Here is a 14,341-nt window from a genome sequence, read left to right as displayed (position 1 = left end):
AAATTACCAAGAATCGAGAACGCCGAACATGTAAGGAAAACATTCTAAATAAACTTGGTTAAAATTGAAATACGATAAGAGCTATAATTCAACTATCGATAAGAAATTTGATTGAAAACGTTGAAAATTAAATTTTATCACGTAATAAAGAATTAAAAACGGATTTACGTACGTATTCAACGAGTTTTCTTTCGCGTTTGAACAAAAAATAATTGCCAACTGTGAATATTAATTCTGTAATTTTTTAAGAAAATATGAACAAAAAAAATTATATGTCAGTGGAAAAGAAACATATGTTTACAAAGTCATTAATCTAAACGAGTGTTTTAACTTCAGTATTTGTGTTTGTTTCCAAAAAAAAAACAGTGTGACTGGACGAGCCGAGTGCTACTAGTTTTCGAAATTGATCGTGAGTTTAACGTCAGTATAAGTTGGCACACCTTCAACGACGGTACTGTGTTTATTTAGTTTAAAATGGATTCAATTCCTAAACATTCACTATTGCAATTTAATCCGGACACTCTTGGATACATACGTAAGGTATGTAACCTACACGAACCCGGTAGGATGAAGGAAGCGATTAAAATATTGGACGAATGGACGAAAAAGCAGAGTCATTTCAAGAACAAAAATTTTGGTAAGTATTTAAATAATTACATAGAAGAAAGTTAGACAATATTTAGGTAAACGTATTCCATTTGCTTCTAAATAATCTATACTATTGTTACAAAGACGAGAGACTTGTATTTTTGGATTTTCGTATATATTGGAATAATTCAAAAACTACTGGACCGATTTCAAAAATTCATGCAACGTTAAAAAGCTACTTATTCACTGAGTAATAGGATACAATTTTTTTTGCAAATTTAATTTCACGCGGACGAAGTCGCAAGCAACAGCTAATCAACAACAAGTATGAAAATAATATTAATATACTTTTATTATTATCCAATTGAAGAACTTTTCAAGTAAAACCCGCAATAACATCGCACGAACGGCAGACACTCCTGTGCAATAGCAAAACCACACAGATGACAGATGTCAAGTGGAAGTCATACCGCGTTTGGTCTTGGTGCGAAGCTTAATTTTAGTCCCCTATTGACCCTCTTCGTATAGGAAAGAGGTGAACGAGAAGTGTATCCACTTATGGGGGAAGGGATGCATAAGTTGGGGGATATCCTCTATCTATGCGTCTTCTCTTTTGATTAAAGGTAGGCGCATCTACATATTCGATGTACAAGCGATTACTTTGCAATTTTGAGGAATTCCGATGGCCGCTTTTACTTTAAACTAAAAAAAAACAATCGCTTAACTCCTAATTGCGGAGTAACATGAATCGAATGACTTCGCAACCTTTAAATCTTTTTAGTTTTTATGCTAGAATAACAATACAAAGGAACAAACTTACAAAAATACTCACATACCAATCGAAAACCCGGTCCTGGTAAAAATCACCCGTAACTAATTCTCAAGTTATTTTGCATATAAACGACTCGCAACGCATTGATTATATTAATGAACTGTAAATGAAAATAAATACTAAGATAGATGAAGAATACAGTTTTATTTGACTAAAATCAACAAAATTTACAACTTCGTTAAGTTCGCAAATTAAAAAGTAGAAGTTAGTATGACTCGCATACGCTAACTTCCAATAAAAGTCCCGTCAAAATCGACCCAGGCATTTCGGGGATTACCCGAAACACAAGCAAAAGAGTTTTTATTTTTTATTTAAAGCATCATAAATACGTTATGTTACCGAAGTGTGTGTTTTATATTAGATATTTAACTATGAATTTTAACTTAATTTGACAACATAATCTTACTGTATAATATTATAAATGTGAAAATTTAGATGGATGGATGTTTGTTAGAGTTTGTAGCCTAAACGGCTGAACGGATTTCTATGAAATTTGGCATAGATGTAGATGATAGTCTAGAAGAATACATAGACTATTCATACTTGGTTTCTTTTTAATTTCACGCAGATGAAGTCGCGGGCATAAGCTAGTAAACTAACTAAAGCTAAGTTGTCTTTAAAACTCAGTTTGCATCTAAAGCGTTGTTTGTGTTATAGTTTGTCTAAATAAGATAAATTAGTTTGACAATTCATTTGAAATTTAGTAGGGATGGATTGTGTAAAATCAGTCATGAACCTTATCGATTTTCGATTTTATTCTAATAGAAGTTCGAATCGATAGATTCATAGTTATATCTTATGAAAAAAAACACTGTTTCCTCAAATTAATAATGGCCTGCAGAAATGATTATTACTATAAATGATTATTACTACTACAGCAGTACGTAATCGAATTGGATTTCGCTATTTTTTCTGTCGTCGCTAAATTCTCTACATTATAATCAATACTAGAATTGTCCTCTAAATTAGTCAATAAGAAAATAACAATTTTAGTTGAGTTCGATAATTATTTAAACCGAATATTGATAGTTCACAATTGTTCGCTATGCGTGTTTGTATCGTCACTACGATACCTGCCTATTACTTAATAGGCAGTTATCGTAGTGACGGCATTTGTCTTCATACAAATTGAATGCGATACTTCAAATGCGTCATTTATCAAACTAATGTATCTTATTTAGACAAACTATAACATCAATGTGAACAAAACAATGATTAAATTCTCAACATTGTTTAAAACATGTTTTTTAGAAAACCTTGGAAATGTTTAGCGTTAAGGTAATTTAAAAAAATAATTTTTACTTAACTTGTCAGTAAACTATGAAGATTAATTAAGTTTAAGTATTTAAATTAGTCATTGTGTTATTTGTATACAATTTTTTACAATACAAAACATTAATTAACGCACTCAGAGACATTAAGTAATTACTAACGATTAATATATTTGTAGCCAATATTATAAAAACAAAGCTAGAGGACGTTTTGATCGCCTCTTCTAAAATATCACATTGCTACGAGCGTGAAGGATAGAATTAAAACGCATTGAACATTTCTGCGTTAATTTATTCACGACTTACAGAGACAGCGATTCACAACACTCACACAGTTGTTTCTTAACACTTCACGACACCCAAAATACAGGATCACTAACACAGAGTACTTTACAGAACACCACTGGCACTGTAACTCTTGCACTTTCACTCCGCGGTCACTTAATCTTCTTCGCAATTTACTTAGAACTTCTTCACAGTTCACTTTCCACCGTATGACTCCCCGAGTCACGACTGACTCCCCTTATATACCCCGAATTTCTATCTTCTTTTCGTTATTAATTTGTCACATTATTCCAGAACTTTCTAGATAGTCCGAATTACATAAATTTCATAATGGAACATTCTCGATGCCGTTTGGAATATTCCAGACATCTTTTCGCGAACGTCATTTTCGAAACTCCCGGCGATCGAACATTCTGGAAACAGCTCGTTTATTCTTTGGACATGAATTTCGCTACTCATCAATAGATGACGTCGCAACAAGATGTACGCAAAGAAATTAGTGCTAAAATTTTTCACAATATCGCAAAGGTTTTTATATTTCTTTTCTGTCTATACTTACTTCTATCTGATGGTTTAATAAATTAAAGTAATTAAGAAACCATATCCTTTCCACTATTTCCGCTACTTTAAGGGCCTGTCCCACCAAATTGTAAATTGTCTGAAAACAATCGATCGTGTAAAATATGTGATGGAAGTATCGGATTTTGGTACCATATCTGACAGTGGCGTCATTTTTAAGTTATCTGAGCCTCTATCAGCCAGTGGTGGGACAGGCCCTAAGTAATGTAATTTGTAACTTTTTCATTAATGTAACTTTTTAAATTGATAGGATTTCCTTATTTCGTTTTTTCAAGGTAATGATCTAATGGTTACCCGTTCTTTGTTTAAGTTAGTAATTTTTTATAATAATTATGATATTATGATGCGTAATTATATGTATAAAATGTTATTTGTATAATAATGAAGAAGTTTACTGTAAATTTTATTGTTATTGTATATTAATGATGTAAAAAAAGGTTAACGTTTCAACTTAAAAGTATTTTTTAACATAATATTAAGAGTTTTGTGTTTTAAACTAAACTAAAACTAAAATTTGCAACTTTATCGATTTGAAAATTAAATTTGGAATTGAAATTAACTTACTGGTCACGTGGAAGTTAATATATTTGGTATCTTTTACCATACGGAAATATTATACAAAACTCGCCGAATAGCATGTCAAGGAATTTCTGCACAAATTAGGTATAATAAAAAATAGCCGTAAAATACAAGTTAATAATTTATAGAAATTTACATGATTTCCTCGTATATTATATTTTATTTAATAGTATATATTTATAAAGAACTAGCTGTTGCTCGCGACTGTAAGTGTGAATAGCCTATGTTTTCTTCCAGACTATGTTCCATATGCCAAATTTCATCGAGATCGTCCAGCCATTTAGGCAACAAACTCGAACAAACATTCATCAATCTATACTTTCACATTTATAATATTAACTAGTGTGATTATACTTTTTTTCAGATCCATTTTATTTGGAGACGACAATAATCGCTTGCAAGGGGTCAATGGAGAGAGCTAAATCACAAATAGATAGCATCTGCACGTTCAGAACTTTAATGCCGACATTCTTTAGAAGAGTCAACGTGAAACATGATCTTGGAAATCTTTACGACATTGTGTAAGCAATGTATTGCAACTTATCTTGCTTCTTACTAATATTATAAATGCGAAAGTTTAGAAGGATGAATGTTTTTTGAGTTTGTAGGCTAAACAGCTGAAGGGAAAGTCTGAAAGAAGACATATATAATACTTCTTTTTCATCCTGGAAATTGTTACGATTCGAGTTATAGTTTTTTTGTGTTATCTCGATTATGCTGAATTTGTGCAACCTATTTTATTTAAATTTTGCACAGATAAAACAAAGTCTGGAGCAACACATGGGATACGATTCATCCATGAAAAATGTCAGGTTCGCGCGAGATACGTAGTTTTTTGTTGTTTATAGTATTCGTACGTTCTTTATACTGCACTGAAGAAGTCGCGGGCAATAGCTAGTTTATCTTATATTTTTCAACAAATAAGTAATTTGAACTGCACATATTTGTCCATACAAATGTTAATGCATTATTTAAGTAACAATTACCTGCTTCTTATGTCATGTTTGCGTAATTAATACTTATTTATCGTTTCGTCATCATTAAAGCAAGGTACTTGAGTAGTTTTGTAATATGAAACTTGTTGGAACTACATCTGGTTTCGAAACTCTCGACCAATGAAACACTACATTGCAGAAAACAGACGTGAAATTCAAATATTCTAAGTTTCACGAAGCGCTGGAGGCATATACTATTTCCCTTCTCATCCTAGCTACTGCAATAAGGTTACCATGAGAAGTGGTTGACCAACATGGGGTTCACCAACAGATGATCTAGGCTAGATCTAGTCAGAAGAAGCTACCAGTACTATGATCTTATTCGTATTATTTTTATCTTGTTTTTATGTATTTGGGATCCATAAGTTTGTGAAGGTTGGTGTCCCTATCTAACCTAAGGAAGGAAATAAGACAAAAAAGAACGCGTCTCTTACAATCTGTAAAGCAACTTCTTTCGCATAGTCTTCTTTTGTAGTCGATCCCTCCTTTGATACCCTAAAAAAATATATATATGTGACTTTTATTATTAACTATCATATTTCTTTATTTATTATTTTGTACATAACATATTTTACATGATTTCTATCTATTGAAAAATAAAGTAATACATATTATATAAAAAATATAGCACCACCGGCTGCGGAATCCGATGACTCAAGCAATCAGTGGTCAGGGCTGCAGAGACAGGAACCTCCTCACAACGCGTGCGGTTTCTAAAATATGTAACTGCCTTCTGAATCGGGCCCTTAATCCAACTACCTAGCGAGAGCTTTTCGAGATTTTTTTTTTATAATAAAGGGGGGGCAAACGAGCGGCGAGAACACCGAGGTGGTCACCGACGCCCATGGATATAAGCAACACCAGAGGAACTACAGATGCGTTGCCGGCCTTTGAGGAAATGATAGGCTCGCTTGTTGGTTGAAGTTGGTTGTTGGTTGTTGGTCAAAGCTCTTCGCTATTGAATTATTATGAATTATTATTAATTGCAGACGTCCAGTCATGTTACCGAAGTTGACACCGGATCACTATCGTGTGTTACTGGTTAAATTCTATGGAGCAGCATTTGAAGCATCCCAGTATATGGATTATTATAATTTTTGTATCATAGTAAGTAGCTGACTTTACCTTACTTCTTACTTAATCTTACTTGCGAAAGTTTAGATGGATGGATGTTTGTTAGTTTATCGCCTAAAACGCTAAATGGATCTTGCTGAAATTTGACACAGATGTAGTCTGGAAGAGCAAAGGCTGTTTATTTTTGTTTTTTTTTTTTAATACCACGCGGACTATGCGGGTGAACGCTATTAATATTGTACATGCGAAAGTTTAGATAGATGAATGGATGTTTGTTATTATCTTAAAATTATGTTAACTTATATATTATTTTATATTTCAGATAGCAGAATACTTAAAAGTACACGACTATTTAAATGGATTTTTAGTATTTACGGATTTCACTGAAATCAATTTAATGGATTTTATAACGAAATTAAATCCGATTGAACTGCGTCAAGCATTAGCTATATACATGGTGAGTAAATAGTCATTTTTAATTACCATTGTATTAATTACTAGCTGTTCCCGTGCGACTTCATTCGCATGGAATTATAAAAACTATATTTTATTGCTTACATTTGTCAAATTCTCAATTGCAAATGTTAAAATTACCATATGGTAACCATAATAACCTTGCTTCCTTAATGTTGGCAGCTTGTAGTTCATGGTCCCTTTCCCACATGTAGGTTTCCAATATATTTACCCTCTAAGTTTTATAGTATGAGAATACGAGTATATAGCCTAATGCGTGTCATAAGTGTAGGGCTTTTTATTAAAGGCAGATTTATTCAAAAATATGTTGTGATTGCTGACATCCTACGCCACAAAGAAGTGTGTTTACGCTTTATTACATTTGCATAGAGTATAGATGACATTGTTTTTAAATGATTGTAGTTTTTATGTGTTTTCAATGTTCTTTTTCTAAATTTCAGCAAGGATTCGGTATGAGATTAAAAGGTATTCATATCTTAACTTCGTCGAAATTGATTGATGTTTTGATAACTTTATTAAAACAAATCCTAAGTGAAAAACTAATCAAGCGCATCTTTGTTCATAAGACTATAGATACTGTTTACGAACATATACCAAAGACTATTCTGCCTTCTGAATTTGGTGGTGAGGAACGTAATGTTAAAGAACTTCATGGTGAGTAGCTTTATTGTTCTAAATGTTTGCAACATTGCAAGTTAATTGACTCCATCAATAAGTATTTTATCTGTATTTAAAAAGATGTCTTCTTCCTTATCTCAAATGAAAATAGAAAAGTGTTATTAGAAAATTTTGCTATTATTTTCCTGAAGGCGTTTTAGAAAAGTTTTTACAAAAAATAAATAATTATACTTTTTGAACGTTACAGAATCTTGGGTTGAGCTACTTAGCTCTGATGAACATCTTGCTCATTTAGATAGGCAGCGTGAAACAAGAACCGACGAGTCTCTCCGACAGTCACAAGTTTTTAACGAACAATACGCTGGAATGCCAGGAACGTTTAGAACACTTACCGTGGACTAAATATCCTATTATCCATACATTTACCTATGTAAAAAATTGTAAACAAGCATTACTTGATATGGAAAGCTACTATTACATTATTTTATAACTTGTCCTCAAAGTTGAACTATTATTAAAAGTTACATGGAAAAATTACTACGCTTGTTGAAAATGAGAAATATGTCTTTTGACTTTTTTTTAAATGTATACAGTTAAATTATAATTTGGGTAATCCTAAAACTTTCTTGTTGTTCTTAAAAGCGTGCTCTTTTTGTTTTGATCGCATTAGTTTTGTATTGCGTGGCGAGTGTCGTCAACTTTCTTGAGGATATTTAAAATTTTAGTAAGTATATTTTTTATTGTTTTATGTTTGGGGTACCTTACTTAACAAAGAGATCTTGTTTATTTATTGTACTTAAAAATCGTATATAATTTGTATTGCCGTGGTATTGTGTTGGATATGATGCATCGAAGAGATTATAATTTAAAAGATGGTTTATTGTTCAGCTGTAACATTATAAAGAAATTAAATAATTGTTTTAATTGTTGGTTTCCACTTTTATTTCATCCATTAATTACTTAACAAGTTTTTGTTCCGTGACTGAAAAACTTAACTTACTGCATTTCAATTAACATCCTTGTCTAATTAATCGTTATACAAATCAACTTGCTTAAAAAAGAATCATAACAAAAAAAAAGATGCTTTATAATGCGTATCAGAATCTAGGACTACATAAAATTGTTATTAGATTAGTTGTAAATCACTTAATATTAACTAACCGATCAAAAAAGGGTGTAAAAACATTTCTTAAGAATTTAATAGCAAAATGTTCATAATAAGTTTGCTATTTTAAAAGATCAGGCGAGCAAAATCTCAGAACGCAACAAATCAATAACATACCAGTTTTTGTGTGCGATTTTTTTTAATATAAACTAAATAAACAGCAATACAAGTTTACAAACTTTAGCCAGCATCTGTCTATGCGAGTTTACTAGTTTTTTATACAGCTTTAGTTATACGTTCATATTATCACGTTTTCGTCCAGTAAATCTTCCAGTTTAACGCAGCAGTTCAGAGGTACAACAATTTATTGGATAGTTGTCCCGTTAAGTAACATAGGACGTGAGTAGCATTGGTCACGACTTACACTTTTTTACCCGAGTAACTCAAAGGCCTATCGTGCGTACCTATGTACGAGTACATGGGCTTGAATGTAAGTTATTGTAACTTACAAAAATTTTAAACTCTGTCGAGATGGTCAAGGAAAGAGAGATGTACTGCCTTCTGAATTTGGTGGGGAGAAACGTAACGTTAAAGAACTTTATGGTGAGTAGCTTTATTGTTCTAAATGGTCATAATGATATTTTCTGTCCAAACGCAACACTAAGTAACTGTTTTAAGTTTTCAACATTGCAAGTTAACTAACTCCTATTTAATATGTATTTTATTTGTATTAAAAATATAGCTTCGTTTTTGCTCTCAAATGAAAATAGAAAAGTGTAATTAGAACGTTTTGCTATTATATTTCCACAGGCGTTTCAGAAAAGTTTTTCAAAAAATGAAAAATTATATTTTTTGAACCATGCAGAATCTTGGATTGAGCTACTTATTTTTTATGAACATCTTGCACATTTAGATAGGCAGCGTGAAACAAGAAACTCTGTCGAGATGGTCAAGGAAAGAGCTCGCGAGCTTATGATCGTCGGGAATAAGGAAAGAGTGAGAAAGGGGGAGAAATGGATAAGAAAAGAGATTTTAAACGAACTTAATGATTTCGACGACTGCAGTGTCATTTAATTCGATTATTAACTAACAAGCTGTTGCTCACGACTTCGTCCACGTGTAGTTAAAAATAGTAAAATGCTTAGTCTATGTCCACAGTGATAACATAGCTTTTAATGGTGAAAGAATTTTTGTAATCAGTTCTGTAGTTTTTGAGTAATTTTAATACATGCAAAAATCCAAATTTTCCATTTTTATAATATTAGTGTAGATATCAGCGGGAGTTATAATTAAGGCTATTATATGTTCAAGTATTGATTTGGTTAGTTTTGTTTGTTGTCCGAAAAACCATTTGTTGCCCGAAATTGTCCGCGCGGAGTTAAGAAAAAATACTTTAGTAAGAATACATCTGTGCATTTCACTTAAATCCATTATGCTGTTACAGTTAGTTACAAACATCCATCTATTTAAACTTTTGCATTTATAATATTAGTCGGAGGTCGTTGTATAATGTAGTTAAAATTATAAATAAATACCTTTTGAAAACAATTATTTACGCTTAGTTCAGTTACATGACAAATTTGCATTAAATATTTATGTAGATAAAAACGCGTCATGGGAAAGATTGTTTTTTTTTTTTATAACATGAATAAATGACTTCAAAACGGTAACAATGAACAACCAAAATTCATTTTATTAAACGTGCAAATCTTTTTGTTTTGTGTTTATTTTTATATTTTTCGAGTATCCATTGTTTTAAACTTGCCAGATATAATCAGAGACCTCTTCTCTTTTCATATACTTACCTAACTTTTTTTATTTACTAACAACATTAACATAATTACAGCTTAAATGAGTGTTGTATTTTAGTTTCAAATCTTACTAGTTAATAATATGCTCGTAAATGCAATCGGATGAATGGTTGGATATTAGAGTTTGCAGCTAAAAATGCTGAACGGACCGGAACGGAGCATAAACTGGAAAAACACGTAGGCTACTAATTTGTTTGTATTTTTTATTCCATGCGGAGGGAGTAGCGGGCGAAAACTAGTAATTGTGATAATTTCAAGATTCATTAACAGCAGACAATGCTACGAAAACACTTAATCTTCTAAGCTTAACCTCGATCTTAGGTAATTTTAATTTTTGCCAGTAAACGGGATAATAAAAAAACTTTAGTTATAATCGGTGTACAAAAACTCCGAAATTCCGAAAAGCGTGTACAAAAGATTTAAAACTGGTTTAAATTTATTATTGAAGATTAGAGTGGGCGCACACCTTTGACTGTACTATCTCAAAATTGGTGTGAGATTGTCGTTTGTTTCGCAGCCAATTCAACTATTTAGTTGCACAACGAAATACCGAGTAATATGGGCACTTCCATCTATGTTTATAGGAATCAAAGCGAAACTAAACAAATTGTACAATAGTTTTGTTTCAAGTGTGCGCACGCGTTTATACATTCTTTAGTATAGTTATGTTTTTGTGATCATCGTATTTTTATTTCATGACTCCTCCTTTGGGAATCACTGGATTTTAAGGTGGATTCCTCTACAATTTTAAACACTGCACATTCCACTGCTATAGTTATTGTTTACTTTTTTATATGTCAAAGACAAACGTTAACTTCAATAAGAATTAAGAATGTACTAAAAAACAAACTAAACAAGCACGTGAAATTAAGACAACAATGAGTGTCACGTGCAGGTTCACGTGACAAGTTTTTAACATATGTATTTGATAAAAGGTTCAGTTAAATATTTCAATTGGTTTCTGACAACTGCAGTTTAGTTTGATAAAAAAAAAACCAGAGACTTCGCTAGTTTTAGAATAATTTCTATATTTTTTTGATTCAAAAAATCTCCTACTATTATTATATAAAGAGAAAATGTTTTTTGGTTTTTTCGAATTAACTCAAAACTACTGTTCCGATTACAAAAATTCTTTCACCATGTAGCTGTATTTAATTATTCCACGCGGACAAAGTCGCGAATAACAGCTACATAAGTTAAAAATGTACTATTATTGTGAAAAGTTTCATTAAAATCTTTCTATCTATATGATATATGATGTATTTACGTTGCTGATAACAAAAATCAAATGTAAAAATGTTTGTTTGTCTGTCTGTCCGCAAGCCGAGTTTGTTCCGGGTAATCTCCCACACGGTTGGGCTGATTTCGAGGTGACTTTCACGGGCATATTATAGCCTACTTTTTTATCTAAATATTGCGTGGACGAAGTCGCGGGCAACAACTAGTAAAACAATATTTGCGTATTAAAAATAATCTTGTTTCATGTAATTTGAAACAATCTATCTATTGCCGGATGTTTATGAATATTAAATTCCTTAATGTTCGTATTGGCATTGATCACACGTATTTGCATATTAAGATATTATGTCATATTAGGCCTTTATCTGTCATTTAATAATTGATAGTGGTAGTGCCCACTTTAACATCTTGGCACGAATAGGCTGTCACGAACGGTGTAATACCACGACCACGCAGAAGATAGGGGTAAAGTGGAAGTAATTCCGTGTTTCGTCTGATGAGTGTGGTGCCGGAGGCCTAATTCGAGTCCCTTACTCCTTACCACCCTTTTCTCATAAGGAGAGGATGGGAAGGGTAAGTGGATTTGACAGTGGAAGAGATGCATAGGAAGAGGAAATATCCTCTTTATGAGCGTCTCCTCCTCCGTCGGATAAGGGTAGGCAACGCATCTGCAATTTCGGATGTCTTTGGGCAGCGGTAGGTTCGCCATTATGGCGGATTCGGGTGGCCGCTTGCTCGTTTGCCACCTTATGTTGTAAAAAAATAAACCTTTTGCCAAAAAGTTTTTATAGAAAAATTGCATCGATCAAAAGTAAATAACGTTTAACGTTTATCTTTATACATTTTCGATCTATGTTTACATTTAAAAATGTCCTTGTCAACTATTTTATATTCGTTGAATAAATAACACTGTTACCTTTGATAGGGGTCATCGGAGTTTTAAATCATGTTTTAAATTCAACTTCCGGGTATCTGGCTTCTGAACATCATCGGAATAGATTTCATAGTAGACGATTTCCATAAACGTGAATAATTTAAAGGTCAACGATATTGTGCATTATATAAGATATTTAAAAATACCTACTTCCTTCTATATAATAAAACGGTTTAGGCAGCGTAAGCCGAGAATAATTATAATTAAGATTTTTTAACGCCGCGGTCCCGAAATACGCTCTTTATTAATAAATAGCTGTTCCCGTGCTACTTCATTCGCATAAAATTATGAAAATTTTATTTTGTTGTTTACATGTGTCAAATTATCAATTGCAAATGTCAAAGTGACACGACATTACGATAAACCATGGCAACCTTGCTTCTTTGATGTTGGCAGCAACTTATAGTCTCATACCCACATTAGGGTTTTTATCCAAAATATTTACCCCCTAATTTTAATAGTGTGAAAATATTAAGCCTAAAGCGTGACGTTAGTGTAGGGCTTTTTGCTAAAAAAATAATGATTCAAAAACTTACTGTAATTCCTGACATCTTAGGCAACAAATAAGTGTGTTTTTACGCTTTATTATAATAGTATAGATTCCTTAACATTAGAAATAATCAAATATAGCTATGTTACTTATAGATAAATTACCTATCTAACGGTGAAACAATTTTTAAAATCGGCCCAGTAGTTTTTGAGTTATTTCAATACATACAAAAATACTAAAATACAAATCGTTCCTCTTTATAACATTTGGATAGATATAGACTAGTATGGATTATTTCTGACGTAGAAGGTATTGGGGAAGCCCCATATGTGCGATAGCCAATTGTTTCAAGCCTATTCAACTGTTTACTTGCACAACTAAAATCGAGTAATTTGCGAAACTCCAAATAAGTTCATAGGAATCAAAACGTTACTAAACAATTGTGCGATAGTCTAGTCAAAGGTGTGCGCGCGCTCTTAAATGATGTTTAAGTAATCTGCCGTAAATAAGGTATTCGACAAAATATGGAAAACAAACTTTTTCTTCACATTTGAGGCCAAGTTCAAGGGTGTGTAAAATTAGGTCTTGATCACATATCCACTTATAAAACTTTAAACCAGATTAAACTACTATCTGACCTTGCAATTCATTCGTTTTTTCTACTTTTAATCAATATCACAATATATAGAAGCATGTTGGTGCAAATTAATTTATAATTACTTTAAGAAACATCCTCGATTGTGTTAATTGTTTCAGTATAATTATATACAAGAACAATTGCTAGTATTCTTGTACTGTCTTAATGTCGATAGCATGTATGTGGTGAGAGTACAAACCGTTGTCTTCGTAAAAAAACCAAGATAACTTAATAGGTTATATTAAAACCTTTATGAAGTTATAGATAATATGACCGGAGTAACATCTTACTAATATTATAAATATGAAAGTTTAAATGGATGGATGTTTGATAGAGTTTGTAGCCTGTAGGTATAAATGTCTCTACATATCCTCTGATAGTCTGGAAGAAGACATAAGCTACCTAGTTTTGTTGTAATTCCACATTGACGGAGTCTCGGGTGAATATAATTAGAATATAATAGAATAAGATTAGGGCCTATCTTTAATTGATGAAGGAGGCGTAGGAGACGCGTGTTCAATCTGCCGTTTTTTCGATTGCCACCTTATCATACAAAAAAATTAAAATCCTAGTCTAAAATATTCTTAGGATAATTCTGCGTTCATTTCATGTATAAGTAAAGACAATGAAATCATCATAATGTATTATGCAACGTAGAACATGCTAGATAAAGTGCCTACTAGGTTCATTAATTTTGATTAATTTAGCGATCAGAAAAGATAGGGATGGGCACAAAAAGACTTAATTGCTAGTGTTGATCTGACGTAGGTATTATGAATATCCCCACCAACGGTTCCCGCCTTGTCGTGGCGGTGGGGCTCAGTAGCCGC

At 32.3% G+C, this 14,341-nt stretch overlaps 1 protein-coding gene across 1 annotated transcript; it reads left to right on the top strand.

Annotated features, from left to right (window-relative positions):
* Window positions 1–445: 445 nt before the first annotated feature.
* Window positions 446–8,080, top strand: LOC106106935. The gene is made up of 6 exons (XM_013287597.1): window positions 446–637; window positions 4,499–4,655; window positions 6,119–6,236; window positions 6,526–6,660; window positions 7,118–7,331; window positions 7,543–8,080. The coding sequence occupies exons 1-6, from the start codon at window positions 475–477 to the stop codon at window positions 7,695–7,697; spliced, it is 942 nt and encodes a 313-aa protein (XP_013143051.1). The 5' UTR covers window positions 446–474; the 3' UTR covers window positions 7,698–8,080.
* Window positions 8,081–14,341: the final 6,261 nt, after the last annotated feature.

The sequence above is a fragment of the Papilio polytes genome, unplaced genomic scaffold (genome assembly GCF_000836215.1).
Source record: "Papilio polytes unplaced genomic scaffold, Ppol_1.0 DF824269.1, whole genome shotgun sequence".
NCBI lineage: Eukaryota > Metazoa > Arthropoda > Insecta > Lepidoptera > Papilionidae > Papilio > Papilio polytes.
Note: the sequence above shows the minus strand (reverse complement) of the source record. Positions and strands in the feature narration are given on the sequence as shown.

Excerpts from the sequence above, each read along its gene's own strand:
- LOC106106935 (XM_013287597.1), top strand. The coding sequence starts at position 475 with ATGGATTCAATTCCTAAACATTCACTATTGCAATTTAATCCGGACACT. Across the intron at positions 638-4,498 it reads TTTCAAGAACAAAAATTTTG|ATCCATTTTATTTGGAGACG; the intron begins GTAAGTATTTAA and ends ACTTTTTTTCAG. Across the intron at positions 4,656-6,118 it reads GGAAATCTTTACGACATTGT|ACGTCCAGTCATGTTACCGA; the intron begins GTAAGCAATGTA and ends TATTAATTGCAG.